Source organism: Pristiophorus japonicus, chromosome 9, assembly GCF_044704955.1.
Source record: "Pristiophorus japonicus isolate sPriJap1 chromosome 9, sPriJap1.hap1, whole genome shotgun sequence".
NCBI classification, from domain to species: Eukaryota; Metazoa; Chordata; class Chondrichthyes; family Pristiophoridae; genus Pristiophorus; species Pristiophorus japonicus.
This window is the reverse complement of record NC_091985.1, coordinates 187,895,264-187,911,317: the sequence shown is the minus strand read 5'-3', so window position 1 is coordinate 187,911,317 and position 16,054 is coordinate 187,895,264. Positions and strand designations below refer to the sequence as shown.

At 45.9% G+C, this 16,054-nt stretch overlaps 1 protein-coding gene across 1 annotated transcript in view; it reads left to right on the top strand.

Moving 5' to 3' along the window:
• LOC139273381 (zinc finger protein 850-like) overlaps positions 1 to 16,054 on the top strand; it is a 39,982-nt gene that overhangs the window by 1,737 nt on the left and 22,191 nt on the right. The window contains exons 2-4 of the mRNA XM_070890219.1: positions 1,446 to 1,537; positions 3,721 to 5,083; positions 14,272 to 14,273. Of these exons, the coding sequence (XP_070746320.1) occupies positions 4,085 to 5,083; positions 14,272 to 14,273 (1,001 nt within the window). The 5' untranslated portion in view covers positions 1,446 to 1,537; positions 3,721 to 4,084. The remainder of the gene's footprint in view (positions 1 to 1,445; positions 1,538 to 3,720; positions 5,084 to 14,271; positions 14,274 to 16,054) is intronic.

Genomic DNA, 16,054 nt, shown 5'->3' with positions numbered 1-16,054 from the left:
CCCTTTCATAAAACCATGCTGAATCTGCTTGATTGAATCATGCTTTTTCAAATGTTGCGCTACTGCTTCTTTTATAATGGACTCCAGCATTTTCCCAACGACAGATGTTAGGCTAACTGGTCTATAGTTTCCAGCTTTTTGTCTGCCTCCTTTTTTAAATAGAGGTTTTACATTTGCGGTTTTCCAATCTGCTAGGACCACCTCAGAAGCAAGGGAATTTTGTTAGATTACAACCAATGCTTCCACTATCTCTGCAGTCACTTCTCTTAAGAATCTAGGATATAAGCCATCAGGTCCAGGTGACTTGTCGGCCTTTAGTCCCATTATTTTACTGAGTACTGCTTCATTAGTGATAGTGAATGCATCACGTTCCTCTCTCCCTATAGCCCCTTGATTATCCACTTCGGTATTACTCTCAGTGACCGAATTAAACTGATCTCGGACTATTTCTGTCAGATATTAACTCTTGCACGGTCCCAGCAAACTCCCTCGTCCCTCCGATGTTTCTGCAGGATTGCTTTGTGAAGACGGGCTCATGGAGAGAAACACCCTGCACAGAATGATCCCAAATTCAGCATCTCCAAGGGACAGGATTCCCAGCTTTAATCATTCTCTGTCCTTTCTGCCCAGGCACAGTTCCTTTGCTCAGATTCTGATAAAAGTAAATTGGGAAAAGTGCACTTTGATTTTTACAGGTTGTATTAGTGCAGAGAGCTGCGCATGTGCGGTTCAGCTCCGTCCCCTGTGTCGATTTGCAGTGAGCAGAAGAGCACATGTGCCCTGCCCTCCCCTCCCCCAGCCCTGCCTGTGATCGCCATTCACTCAGTAAGTGGAAGAAGATGGTTTAAAACAGCCGGAAACGGAGACCCCGCGGCCCCGGGGTAAGGCAGCGAGCAGCAGCCTCCTTACAGCAGCGCAGCGCTTTGGGAGCGTGTCTGCAGATGGGCTCAGAGATCGGCATGGAGTCCAAGGGGGAGATCAGAGTCGGAGCTGTGTGTAAGAGGCAGAGTGGAGCAAGAACCAGTCTCAGTGAGTGGGGGAAGGGAGAGGCCATTCTCGGGCTGTGTTTCGACAGTGTAAGGTAACAGAAAGTAAATCACCTCGCTCTTTCAAATCATTGCTGCTTTCTTTCCCCAAATCAGCAGTGAATGTTTCTGATTCAGTTCCAATCTCACCGTGTCTGTTGTTCTTGGACAGTGAGCAATGGAAATATAGCCTGACAGTGAGGATGTGGGGAGTTTCACAATGTGCATCTATTGCAGACATCAGGAGAGGAGTGTGGGAGAAGATATTTTAAAGTTGGGTTATATTGTTTTGGTGTGTTGAGTTCTCCAGAACAATGTTGCTGGTGATCGAGAGATATATTGTCGCTCCCTCAGATACATCATATTCTCCCCCGCAGCCATATCTTAGAACTAATAATGTTATCGTATTATTATTCTCAGAGCAAAATTCTTCAACCAGCCAGAACAAATGTGAGCTTTCCTCCTCCACCCAGAACATAAGGAACAGTGCAGACAGCTCCTTCTCACACACAGTAAGTACATTATCACTCACAGAGCAGAGACCCAGAACTGGCCTCAATCCTCTTGTCACAGGCAGCAGAAGCTGTCAGTCCCACGGTGATCCGAAGTGGCAGTTACATTGTGAATCTTACAGCCACATGGAGCAGTAGAATCAGATGCTGTTAAGCCATTGAAACAGATCACACTGACAGGTACATTAAACACCCACACTCACTTGCCAGACACTGACAGGTACAGATTATAACCCACATTCATTTGCCAGAAACTGACAGGTACAGATTATAACCCACACTCATTTGCCAGAAACTGACAGGTACAGATTATTCCGCACACTCACAGACCAGAAACTGACAGGTACAGTGTAAAACATAAAACCACATAGACAAATAGATACAAATTCAAGGCAGACTAACGTACCAGAAACCTAGACACACAGCTTAAACCCCCTCACACACACCAAAACCTATCTGGTACAGAATAATACGCACACTCGCATATCAGAGACTGAGAGATACAGTATAAAACCCACACTCACACATCAGAGGCTGACATATTACAATCCATATTCCCATAACATAAATTGACATACAGCGAAGTGCCAATACTCATTTACCAGTTATTGACAGGTACAGGGTAAATACCTCTCTTCCATACTAGAAACTGACAGATATAGAGTAAGGCCTACAATCTCGTATCAGAACTTGACAGGTACAGAATAAAACCCAGGCTCCCATAATGGAGAGACAGAGAAAGGCCCACACTCACATACCAGAGACAGATAGATACAGAGTGAAACTCAGACTCATTTACCAGAGACCGACAGATACAGGGTAAACACTCACCTCCATAACAAAAATTGACAGTTAGAAAGTAAAACAAATACTCTATCAGGAATTGGTGGTACACAGTAAAACAATTCTGTATCTTTCCATTCCTGGTGTGTGAGTGTGTTTTGTGCTGTATCTGTCCATCTCTGTTATGTGAATGTGAGCTCTATTCCATACCTGTCATTCTCCAGTATGTTAGTATTAAAGGAACATAGAAACATAGAAAATAGGTGCAGGAGTAGGCCATTCGGCCCTTCTAGCCTGCACCGCCATTCAATGAGTTCATGGCTGAACATTCAACTTCAGTACCCCATTCCTGCTTTCTCGCCATACCCCTTGATCCCCCTAGTAGTAAGGACCTCATCTAACTCTTTTTTGAATATATTTAGTGAATTGGCCTCAACAACTTTCTGTGGTAGAGAATTCCACAGGTTCACCACTCTCTGGGTGAAGAAGTTCCTCCGCATCTCGGTCCTAAATGGCTTACCCCTTATCCTTAGACTGTGACCTCTGGTTCTGGACTTGACAAGCTTGACAAATCTTCTGGAATTTTTTGAGGCTGTTTCCAGTAGAGTGGACAAGGGAGAACCAGTTGATGTGGTATATTTGGACTTTCAGAAGTCGTTCGACAAGGTCCCACAGAATCTGTCACATCGTGTCAGAGAATGACAGAGGCAGTATCTATCCAACACTCACCTGTCACATAGTATCAGAGAATGAGAGAGGCAGTATCTATCCAACACTCACCTGGCAATCCAACTCTGCCTCACTGTATCAGAGATTGAGAGATGCAATATCTATCCTATGTCAACAAATATATCCCATACTGATAGCAATATCAGAGAATGAAAGGTACAGTGTCTGTCCGATACACACCTGTCAATCCCACACTGACACACAGTACAGAAAGTGACAGGTAAAGTGTATAGTCTATCCTAATCAAGCAATTTAAAACTGTCCCATTGTATCAATGAGTGACAGAAACAATATCTGTCCCTTTTCACCGGACTAGTGAGTGTAGAACTGAAACCAGCCAGAGCCAGCACCTTCAGGGGAGGGAGAGGGAGGGGCACCAGTGAGTGTAGAACTGAAACCAGCCAGAGCCAGCACCTTCAGGGGAGGGGAACCAGTGAGTGTAGAACTGAACCCAGCCAGAGTTGGTGATGATAATTAGGAGCGGAGGACAATCTGCCTTCAGACGTGCGATGTGTTTTAATTTCAGGGCAGGGACGGGGAAGAGTGTATGGGGCGGGAATTTACTGCTTTGGAGGAACAAGAGAGGAAAGAATGTTCCATACAATCCAGAATTGTCTGTTCTGAATTTCTGTCCTGTACTTGCAGTAATGATTTTGTGAACTCTTTTCCAGGGTATCAGGAGGGGAGGATTTGCAGACGGGAAACTCAAACCAAACATCACATCAAGATCTGATGGAATCACTCGATTCCTCAGGACTTGAATATCATCGGCCTTTGAACGTGGAAGGAGAAATGTTTGTTTGTTCTGTCAGTGGGAACAGATTTCAAACATCAGTGTGACTGGAAAAGCACCGAGACATACACACCCGAGTGAGAGTGTTCCAGTGCACTGACTGCAGAAAGAGCTTTAACCAGTTACACAGCCTGAAAAAATATCGCACGATTGACAGCGGGGAGAAACCGTACACGTGTTCTGTGTGTGGACCAGGCTTCAACTGATCGTCCAACCTGGAGAGAAACAAGGACACCCACACCATGGAGAAACCGTGGGAATGTGGGGACTGTGGGAGGGGATTCAATTACGCGTCTGAGCTGGAAGTTCATCGACACGGTCATACTGGGGAGAGACTGTTCACCTGCTCCGAGTGTGGGAAGGGATTCACTGTGTCATCCCAGCTGCTGAGACACCAGCAAGTTCACACTGGGGAGAGGCCGTTCACCTGCCCTGAGTGTGGGAAGGGAGTCACTACATCATCCCACCTGCTGACACACCAGCGAGTTCACACAAGGAAGAGACTGTTCACCTGCCCTGAGTGTGGGAAGGGATTCACTACATCATCCCACCTGCTGACACATCAGCGAGTTCACACTGGGGAGAGACCATTCACCTGCTCCGAGTGTGGGAAGGGATTCACTCGATCATCCCGCCTGCTGGAACACCAACGAGTTCACACTGGGGAGAGACCGTTCACCTGCTCCGAGTGTGGGAAGGGATTCACTGTGTCATCCCAGCTGCTGAGACACCAGCGAGTTCACACTGGGGAGAGGCCATTCATCTGCTCCGAGTGTGGGAAGGGATTCACTCGGTCATCCAACCTGCTGACACACCAGCGAGTTCACACTGGGGAGAGGCCATTCATCTGCTCCGAGTGTGGGAAGGGATTCACTCAGTCATCCACCCTGCTGGAACACCAGCGAGTTCACACTGGGGAGAGACCGTTCACCTGCTCCGAGTGTGGGAAGGGATTCACTCGATCATCCTGCCTGCTGACACACCAGCGAGTTCACACTGGGGAGAGGCCATTCACCTGCTCCGAGTGTGGGAAGGGATTCACTCGGTCATCCGACCTGCTGACACACCAGCAAGTTCACACTGGGGAGAGGCCGTTCACCTGCTCCGAGTGTGGAAAGGGATTCACTCGGTCATCCAGCCTGCTGACACACCAGCGAGTTCACACTGGGGAGAGGCCGTTCACCTGCTCCGAGTGTGGGAAGGGATTCACCAAGTTATCCAATCTGCTGAGACACCAACGAGTTCACAAATGACTGCGGGGTTTGGATTCTGCTGTTGTCCCAGACTGAATCATGTCCATTCTGACAGTTGGGCTTTCTTTCTGTTGATATTGACTACCCCTATAACTGGGCTGAAGTTTAATATTTGGGATATTTCATCAATTAATCAACGGGAAGAGGGTCAGATAAAAAAATAATGCTGATTGTGTTTGTATCCATACTTCACCCTTTAAAAAACATAAGAAATAGGAGCAGGAGTAGGCCATTGGCCACTCGAGACTGCTCTGCCATTTAATATGATCACAGCTGATCTGATCTTGGGCACAGCTCCACTTCCCTGCCAGCTCCCCATGAACCTTCACTTCATTATCGCTCAAAAATCTGGATATCTGGGGTCGAGAATTCCAAAAATTTATGACCCTCTGAGAAAAGAAATTTCGCCTCATCTCTGTTCTAAATCGGCGACCCCTTATTCTTAAACTATGCCCTTGGTTCTAGATTTTCCCATGAGAGGAAACATCCTCTCTGCATCTACCTTGTTGAACCCCCTCAGTATCTTATATGTTTCGATACGATCACCTCTGATTCTTCTAAACTCCAATAAGTATAGAAACATAGAATCATAGAAAATAGGTGCAAGAGTAGGCCATTCGGCCCTTCGAGCCTGCACCGCCATTCAATAAGATCATGGCTGATCATTCCTTCAGTACCCCTTTCCTGCTTTCTCTCGATACCCCTTGATCCCTGAAACCGTAAGAGCCATATCTAACTCCCTCTTGAATATCTCCAATGAACTGGCATCAACAACTCTCTGCGGCAGGGAATTCCACAGGTCAACAACTCTCTGAGTGAAGAAGTTTCTCCTCAACTCAGTCCTAAATGGCCTATCCCTTATCCTAAGACTATGTTCCCTGGTTCTGGACTTCCCCAACATCGAGAACATTCTTCCTGCATCTAACCTGTCCAGTCCTGTCAGAATCTTATATGTTTCTATAAGATCCCCTCTCACCCTTCTGAATGGCAGTGAATAAAGGCCCAGTTGATCCAGTCTCTCCTCATATGACAGTCCAGTCATCCCTGGAATCAGTCTCGTGAACCTTCGCTGCACTCCCTCAATAGCAAGAACGTCCTTCCTCAGACTAGGAGACCAAAACTGAACACAATATTCCAGGTGAGACCTCACCAAGGCCCTGTACAACTGCAGTAAGACCTCCGTGCTCCTATATTCAAATCCCCTAGCTATGAAGGCCAACATACCATTTGCCTTCTTTACCGCCTGCTGTCCCTGCGTGCCCACTTTCAGTGACTGATGAACCATGACACCCAGGTCTCGTTGCATCTCCCGCCATTCAGATACTTCGTGTTTTTGCTCCCAAAATGGATAACTTCACATTTCTCCATATTATACTGCATCTGCCATGTATTTGCCCACTCACCTAATCTGTCCAAGTCACCCTGCAGCCTCTTTGCATTCTCCTCACAGCTCACACCGCCACCCAGTTGAGTGTCAACTGCAAACTTGGAGATATTACACTCTATTCCTTCATCCAAATCGCTAATGTATATTGTAAAGCTGGGGTCCCAGCACTGAGCCCTGCGGCACTCCACTAGTAACTGCCTGTTATTCTGAAAAGAATCCGTTTATCCTGACCCTCTGCTTCATGTCTGCCAACCAGTTCTCTATCCATGTCAGTACATTACCCCCAATACCATGCGCTTTGATTTTGTACACCAATTTCTTGTGCGGGATCTTGTCAAAAGCCTTTTGAAAGTCCAAATACACCACATCCACTGGTTCTCCCTTGTCCACTCTACTAGTTACATCCTCAAAAAATTCCAGAAGATTCGTCAAGCATGATTTCCCTTTCATAAATCCATGCTGACTCGGTCCGATCCTGTCACTGCTTTCCAAATGGGCTGCTATTTCATCCTTAATGATTGATTCCAACATTTTCCCCACGACTGATGTCAGGCTAACCGGTCTATAATTACCCGCTTTCTCTCTCCCTCCTTTTTTAAAAAGTGGCGTTACATTAGCTACCTTCCAGTCCATAGGAACTGATCCAGAGTCGATAGATAGTTGGAAAATGATCACCAATGCATCCACTATTTCTAGGGCCACTTCCTTAAGTACTCTGGGATGTAGACTATCAGGATCCGGGGATTTATCGGCCTTTAATCCCATCAATTTCCCGAACACAATTTCCCACCTAATAACGATATCTTTCAGTTCCTCATTCTCACTAGACCCACTATTGCCGAGTACATTCGGAAGGTTATTTGTATCTTCCTTTGTATTGGTTCAATTGGTCTGCCATTTCTTTGTTCCCCATTACAAATTCACCTGAATCCAACTGCAAGGGACCTACGTTTGTCTTTACTAATCTTTTTCTCTTCACATATTTATAGATGCTTTTGCAGTCAGTCTTTATGTTCCCTGCCAGCTTCCTCTCGTACTCTATTTTCCCCTTCTTAATTAAACTCTTAGTCCTCCCCTGTTGAATTCTAAATTTCTCCCAGTCCTCAGGTTTGTTGCTTTTTCTAGCCAATTTATATGCCTCTGCCTTGGTTTTAACACTATCCTTAATTTCCCTTGTTAACCATGGTTGAGCCACCTTCCCAGTTTTCTTTTTACTCCAGACAGGGATGTACAATTGCTGAAGTTCATCCATGTGATCTATTAATATTTGCCATTGCTTATCTACCGTCAACCTTTTAAATATCATTTGCCAGTCCATTCTAGCCAATTCACACCTCATACCGTTGAAGCTACCCCTCCTTAAGTTCAGGACCCTAGTTTCCGAATTAACTTTGTCACTCTCCATCTTAATAAGGAATTCCACCACATTATGGTCACTCTTCCCCAAAGGGCCTCGCACAACAAGATTGCTAATTTGTCACTTATCATTACATATCACCCAGTCTAGGATGGCCAGCTCCCTGGTTGGTTCCTCGACATATTGGTCTAGAAAACCATCCTTAATACACTCCAGGAAATCCTCCTCCACCGCAGTGCTACCAGTTAGATTAGCCCAATCTATATGTAGATTAAAGTCGCCCATGATTACTGCTGTACCTTTACTGCACACATCCCTTATTTCTTGTTTGATGCTGTCCCCAACCTTACTACTACTATTTGGTGGTCTATACACAACTCCCACTGGCGTTTTCTGCCCTTTGGAATTCCGCAGCTTCACCCATACCGATTCCACATCATCCAGGCTAATGTGCTTCCTTACTATTGTATTGATTTCCTCTTTAACCAGCAACGCCACCCCGCCTCCTTTTCCTTTCTGTCTATCCTTCCAAAATGCTGAATACCCTTGAATGTTGAGTTCCCAGCCTTGGTCACCCTGGAGCCATGTCTCCGTGATGCCAATCACGTCGTATCCGTTAACTGCTATCTGCGCAGTTAATTCATCCACCTTGTTCTGAATACTCCTCGCATTGAGGCACAGAGCCTTCAGGCTTGTCTTTTTAAACACACTTTGCCCCTTTTGAATTTTGCTGTAATGTGGCCTTTTTTGATTTTTGCCTTGGGTTTTTCTGCCCTCCACTTTTACTATTCTCCTTTCTATCTTTTGCTTCTGCCCCCATTCTATTTCCCTCAATCTCCCTGCATAGGTTCCCATCCCCCTGCCTTTTTAGTTTAACTCCTCCCCAACAGCACGAGCAAACACTCTCCCTTGGACATTGGTTCCGATCCTGCCCAGGTGCAGACTGTCCAGTTTGTACTGGTCCCACCTCCCCCAGAACCAGTTCCAATGTCCCAGGAATTTGAATCCCTCCCTTCTGCACCATAGGCCCAAGCTGTTCAACCTTTTTTCATGAGTCAATCCCTTCACCTCAGGAATCAAACCAGTGAAGCTTCTCTGAACTGTCTCCAATGCAAATATATCCCTCCTTAAATAAGGAAATCAAACTGTAGCAGTATGCCAGGTGTGGTCTCACCAATACACTGTACAGTTGTAGCAGGACTTCTCTAATTTTAAACTCCATCCCCCTTGCAATAAAAGCCATCATTCCATTTGCCTTCCTGATTACTTGCTGTACCTGCATACTAACTTTTTGTGTTTTACGTCCTCTACAGTCTTTACGGTAGAGGACACTAACAATATCCCAACAGTGAATAGTCAAGGAGCTATACGGCGGAAAGGAACTTAACACAATCACAATCACTAAGGAGGTGGTACTCAGTAAGATACTGGGACTAAAGGCAGATAAATCCCCTGGACCTGATGGCACCCTAGGGTCTTAAGAGAAGTAGCGGCAGGGATCGTGGATGCATTGGTTGTAATTTACCAAAATTCCTTGGATTCTGGGGAGGTCCCAGCAGATTGGAAAACCACAAATGCAACACCCCTATTTAAAAAAGGAGGGAGACAGAAAGTAGACTAGTTAGCCCAACATCTGTCATTGGGAAAAAAGCTGGAGTCCATTATTAAAGAAGTAGTAGCAGGACATTTGGAAAAGCAGAATTCGTTCAGGCAGAGTCAGCATGGATTTATGAAGGGGAAGTCATGTTTGACAAATTTGCTGGAATTCTTTGAGGATGTAATAAACAGGGTGGATAAAGGGGAACTAGTGGATGTGATGTATTTGGACTTCCAGAAGGCATTTGACAAGATGCCACATAAAAGGTTACTGCACAAGATGAAAGTTCACAGGGTTTGGGGGTAATATATTAGCATAGACAATTGGCTAACCAACGGAAAACAGAGAGTCGGGATAAATGATTCATTGTCTGGTGCAGCAAGGATCAGTGCTGGAACCCTAACTATTTACAATCTATATTAACGACTTGGAGGAAGGGACAGAGTGTAACGTAGCCAAGTTTGCTGATGATACAAAGATGAGAGGAAAAGCAATGTGTGAGGAGGACACACAAAACTTGCAAAATGACATACACAGGCTAAGTGAGTGGGCAAAAATTTGGCAGATGGAGTATAATGTTGAAAAGTGTGAGGTCATGCACTTTGGCAGAAAAAAATCAAAGAGCAAGTTATTTAAATGGAGAAAGATTGCAAAGTGCTGCAATACAGTGGGACCTGGGGGTACTTGTGCATGAAACCCAAAAGGTTAGTATGCAGGTACAGCAAGTGATCAGGAAGGCCAATGGAATCTTGGCCTTTATTGCAAAGGGGATGGAGTATAAAAGCAGGGAAGTCTTGCTACAGTTCTGCAGGGTATTGATGAGGCCACACCTGGAATACTGCGTGCAGTTTTGGTTTCCATATTTACGAAAGGATAGAAACATAGAAAATAGGTGTAGGAGTAGGCCATTCAGCCCTTCTAGCCTGCATCGCCATTCAATGAGTTCATGGCTGAACATGCAACTTCAGTACCCCATTCCTGCTTTCTCGCCATACCCCTTGATCCCCCTAGTAGTAAGGACTTCATCTAACTCCCTTTTGAATATATTTAGTGAATTGGCCTCAACTACTTTCTGTGGTAGAGAATTCCACAGGTTCACCACTCTCTGGGTGAAGAAGTTTCTCCTCATCTTGATCCTAAATGGCTTACCCCTTATCCTTAGACTGTGAACCCTGGTTCTGGACTTCCCCAACATTGGGAACATTCTTCCTGCATCTAACCTGTCTAAACCTGTCAGAATTTTAAACGTTTCTATGAGGTCCCCTCTCATTCTTCTGAACACCAGTGAATACAAGCCCAGTTGATCCAGTCTTTCTTGATAGGTCAGTCCCACCATCCCGGGAATCAGTCTGGTGAATCTTCGCTGCTCTCCCTCAATAGCAAGAATGTCCTTCCTCAAGTTAGGAGACCAAAACTGTACACAATACTCCAGGTGTGGCCTCACCAAGGCCCTGTACAACTGTAGCAACACCTCCCTGCCCCTGTACTCAAATCCCCTCGCTATGAAGGCCAACATGCCATTTGCTTTCTTAACCGCCTGCTGTACCTGCATGCCAACCTTCAATGACTGATGTACCATGACACCCAGGTCTCGTTGTACCTCCCCTTTTCCTAATCTGTCACCATTCAGATAATAGTCTGTCTCTCTGTTTTTACCACCAAAGTTGATAACCTCACATTTATCCACATTACACTTCATCTGCCATGCATTTGCCCACTCACCTAACCTATCCAAGTCACTCTGCAGCCTCATAGCATCCTCCTTGCAGCTCACACTGCCACCCAACTTAGTGTCATCCGCAAATTTGGAGATGCTACATTTAATCCCCTCGTCTAAATCATTAATGTACAATGTAAACAGCTGGGGCCACAGCACAGATCTTGCGGTACCCCACTAGTCACTGCCTGCCATTCTGAAAAGTACCCATTTACTCCTACTCTTTGCTTCCTGTCTGACAACCAGTTCTCAATCCATGTCAGCACACTACCCCCAATCCCATGTGCTTTAACTTTGCACATTAATCTCTTGTGTGGGACCTTGTCGAAAGCCTTCTGAAAGTCCAAATATACCACATCAACTGGTTCTCCCTTGTCCACTTTACTGGAAACATCCTCAAAAAATTCCAGAAGATTTGTCAAGCATGATATCCCTTTCACAAATCCATGCTGACTTGGACCTATCATGTCACCTTTTTCCAAATGCGCTGCTATGACATCCTTAATAATTGATTCCATCATTTTACCCACTACTGAGGTCAGGCTGACCGGTCTATAATTCCCTGTTTTCTCTCCCTCCTTTTTTAAAAAGTGGGGTTACATTGGCTACCCTCCACTCCATAGGAACTGATCCAGAGTCAATGGAATGTTGGAAAATGACTGTCAATGCATCCGCTATTTCCAAGGCCACCTCCTTAAGTACTCTGGGATGCAGTCCATCAGACCCTGGGGATTTATCGGCCTTCAATCCCATCAATTTCCCCAACACAATTTCCCGACTAATAAGGATTTCCCTCAGTTCCTCCTCCTTACTAGACCCTCTGACCCCTTTTATATCCAGAAGGTTGTTTGTGTCCTCCTTAGTGAATATACTTGCTTTGGAGGCAGCTCAGAGAAGGTTCACTCGGTTGATTCCAAAGATGAGGGGGTTGACTTATGAGTAAAGGTTGATGAGGTTGGGCCTATACACATTGGAATTCAGAAGAAAGAGAGGTGATCTTCTCGAAACGTATAAGATTATGAGGGGGCTTGACAAGGTGGATGCAGAGAGGATGTTTCCACTGATAGGGGAGACTAGAAATAGGGGGCATAAACTTAGAATAAGGGGCCGCCCATTTAAAACTGAGAAGAGAATAAATTTCTTCTCTCAGAGGGTTGTAAGTCTGTGGAATTCGCTGCCTCAGAGAGCTGTGGCTCATTGAATAAATTTAAAACAGAGATAGACAGCTTCTTAAACAATAAGGGTTATGGGGAGTGGGCAGGAAAGTGGACCGGAGTCCATGATCGGATCAGCCATGATCATATAAAATGTCGGAGAAGGCTCGAAGGGCCGTATGGCCTACTCCTGTTCCTATTTCTTCTGTTCTTATGACAGAGACCCCCCCAGTCCCTCTGTACTGCAGCATTTTGTAATATCTCTCCATTTAAATAATAATTTGTGTTTTTCTTTTTCTTGCCAAAGTGGATAACCACATTATACATCATCTACAACATTTTTGCCCACTCTCTTAGCCTGTCACTATCCCTCTGCAGATTCATTGTGTCCTCCTCACAACTAGCTTTCCCACCCATCTTTATATCATCAGGAAACTGAGCTACATTACACTTGGTCTCAATAGTTGAGGTTCCTAGCACCGATCCCTGTGGCACCGCACTAGTTACTGTTTGACAACCGGAGAATGAACCATTTATCCTGATTCTCTGTCTTCTGTTAGTTAGCCCTCCCTTTATCCATAAGAACATCAGAAATAGGAGCAGGATTGGGCCATTTGGTCCATCGAGCCTGCTCCTCCATTTAATACAATCATGGCAGATCTGATCATCGTCTCAGCTCCACTTCCCTGTCCACTCCCCATAACCTTTATTCCCTTATCACTCAAAAATCTGTCTATCTCCACCTTAAATATATTCAATGACCCAGCCTCCACAGCTCTCCGAGGCAGCAAATTCCACAGATTTACAACCCTCTCAGAGTTGAAATTCCTCCTCATCTCTGTTTTAAATGAGCGGCCCCTTATTCTAAGATAAGGATCAAAGATCATCCCTCTAGTTCTGGTCTCCCCCATCAGTGGAAACATCCTCTCTGCATCCACCTTGTCAAGCCCCCTCGTAATCTTGTACATTTCAATAAGATCACCTCTCATTCTTCTGAACTCCAATGAATAGAGGCCCAACCTATTCAACCTTTCGTCATGTCAACCCCCTCATCCCCGGAATTAACCTAGTAAACCTTCTCTGAATTGCCTCCAAAACATGTATATCTTTTCGTAAATATGGAAACCAAAACTGCACGCAGTATTCCAGGTGTGGCCTCACCAATACCTTGTATAGCTGTAGCAAAACTTCTCTGCTTTATCCACCTTGCAATAAATGCTAACATTCCATTTGCCTTCCTGATCACTTGCTGTACCTGCATACTAACTTTTTGTGTTTCATGCACCAGGAACCCCAGGTCCCTATGTACTGCAGAACTTTGCAATTTTTCTCCATTTAATTTGTAATTTGCTTTTCTATTTATTCTGTCAAAGTGGATAATCTCACCTTTTCCCACATTATACTCCATCTGCCAAATTTTTGCCCACTCACTTGGTTTATCTATATCCCTTTGTCGATTGTTTGTGTCCTCCTCACAATTTGCTTTCCCACCCATCTTTGTATCATCAAGAAACATGGCGGCATTACACTTGATCCTCTCATCCAAGTCATTAATATAGATTGTAAATAGTTGAGGCCCCAGCACTGAACCCTGCGGCACCCCACTAGTCACTGATTTTGGCAATCAGAAAATGTCCCATTTATCCTGACTCTCTGTTTTCTGTTAGTTAGCCAATCCTCTATCCATGCTAATATATTACCCCCAACCCCGTGAACTTTTATCTTGTGCAGTAACCTGTTATGTGGCACCTTGTCAAATGCCTTCTAGAAATCCAAATACATCATATCCACTGGTTCCCCCTTATTCATCCTGCTCATTACATCCTCAAAGAACTCCAGCAAATTTGTGAAGTGAGAGTTCCCTTTCATAAAACCATGCTGACTCTGCTTGATTGTATTATGCTTTTTCAAATGTCCTGCAACTGCTTCCTTAATAACGGACTCCAGCATTTTCCTTATGACAGATGTTAGGCTAATTGGTCTATAGTTTCCTGCTTTTTGTCTACCTCCTTTTTTAAGGACAAAGCAGCCCACTTGATTGGCTCTGCATCCACCACCTTCAACATTCACTCCCTCCACCACCGGTGCACCGTGGCTGCAGTGTGCACCATCTACAAGATGCACTGCAGCAACTCACCAAGGCTTTTTTGGAAGCACATCCCAGACCTTCGACCTCTACCACCGCGAAGGACAAGGGCATCAAATGCATGGAAACACCATCACCTGCAAGTTCCGCTCCAAGTTACTCACCATCCTGACTTGGAAATATCTCCTTCATCGTCGCTGGGTCAAAATCTTGGAACTCCCTCCCTATCAGCACTGTGGGAGCATCTTCACCACACGGACTGCAGCGGTTCAAGAAGGCGACTCACTCTCACCTTCTCGGGGGCATTTAGAGATGGGCAGTAACCATGACCAGAAAGTGGTTCTCCCTGGATCAGGAAGGTGGTTCTCCTATGCTTTTTGGAAATAGGAGGTGGGTGGGGGGCTTGCCCCGTCCACCTCCATGGAGATGGGTGGGGGACGCCCCATCCAACACCATGCACGAACCTGGTATTGCAGTACTTCCAGGAACGGTGCAGCCTTGGCTCTAGGTCTTTTGGCTAAGAGCAAAATCATTGGGCAGATTGATCTTTGTTTGGGCGCAAGGTGACCTTTGGCATTTATGATCTGACAAGTTGATTTAACAAAGAATTGGAAAGATTGGCAACGAATAAAACATTAAAAAAAAAAATGCTGGCCTCGACAGCGCCGCCCACATCTGAAGAACAAATGAAGAAAGGAATCAAATTAATCAGAATGCATCAGATTAAAGTGACAATTCAGCACTTTCTGGGGAGGTGATTGGCCCAGACATTGGGACTGAATAGTATTTCGAAAGTTCCAGATAAAGGGGCAGGGGGAACACAGATACAAAGAGAGACACAAATATAGCCACACGCGTACACACAGACACACATATAAGCACAGACATATAATCACACACACAGCCTGTACACAGACATATATCACACACACAGCCAGTACACAGACATACATCACACACAGTCCGCTCTTGATGCCAGGCGCTGCAACAGTTGACGCGCCCAGGATTCAAATCAGAAGCCACGTGACTGGGAGCGCCTCCAGCTGTGCGAATGGGCGGGGAGCTCCTGGAGCTGTGGCACGCCGCGATTGGCGGGGCGCGCTGTCAATCAGCTGCTTTCACCCAATAGCAGTGACGCATCACGTCGACTCGCTGAGCGCGCTCTGCGCATGCTCCGGATACCCGGATGTTGACGGTTGGTGAAGGAAATACATAATGGCGGCAAGTGATCGGTGGCTGAGGGAGGTGTCCCGGGGGGAGAGGAGACACGGAACAGACTGACCGGGGAGTGAGGAGTGAGGAGTGAGGGGTTCCTGGGAAAGCTGAGGGACTCCTGTAAACGTCCTCTTCCCCGCCTCCCACTCCCCTCCCGCGTGTAACCCGGGGCTGAGCCCAGTGAGATCAGACAGTGTGCAACCCGGGGGTTGGGCCCAGTGAGATCAGACAGTGTGTAATCCGGGGGCCCAGTGAGATCAGACAGTGTGTAACCTGGGGGTGGGCGCAGTGAGATCAGACAGTGTGTAACCCGGAGGCCCAGTGAGATCAGACAGTGTGTAACCCGGGGGTGGCCCAGTGAGATCAGACTGTGTGTAACCCGGAGGCCCAGTGAGATCAGACAGTGTGTAACCCGGAGGCCCAGTGAGATCAGACAGTGTGTAACC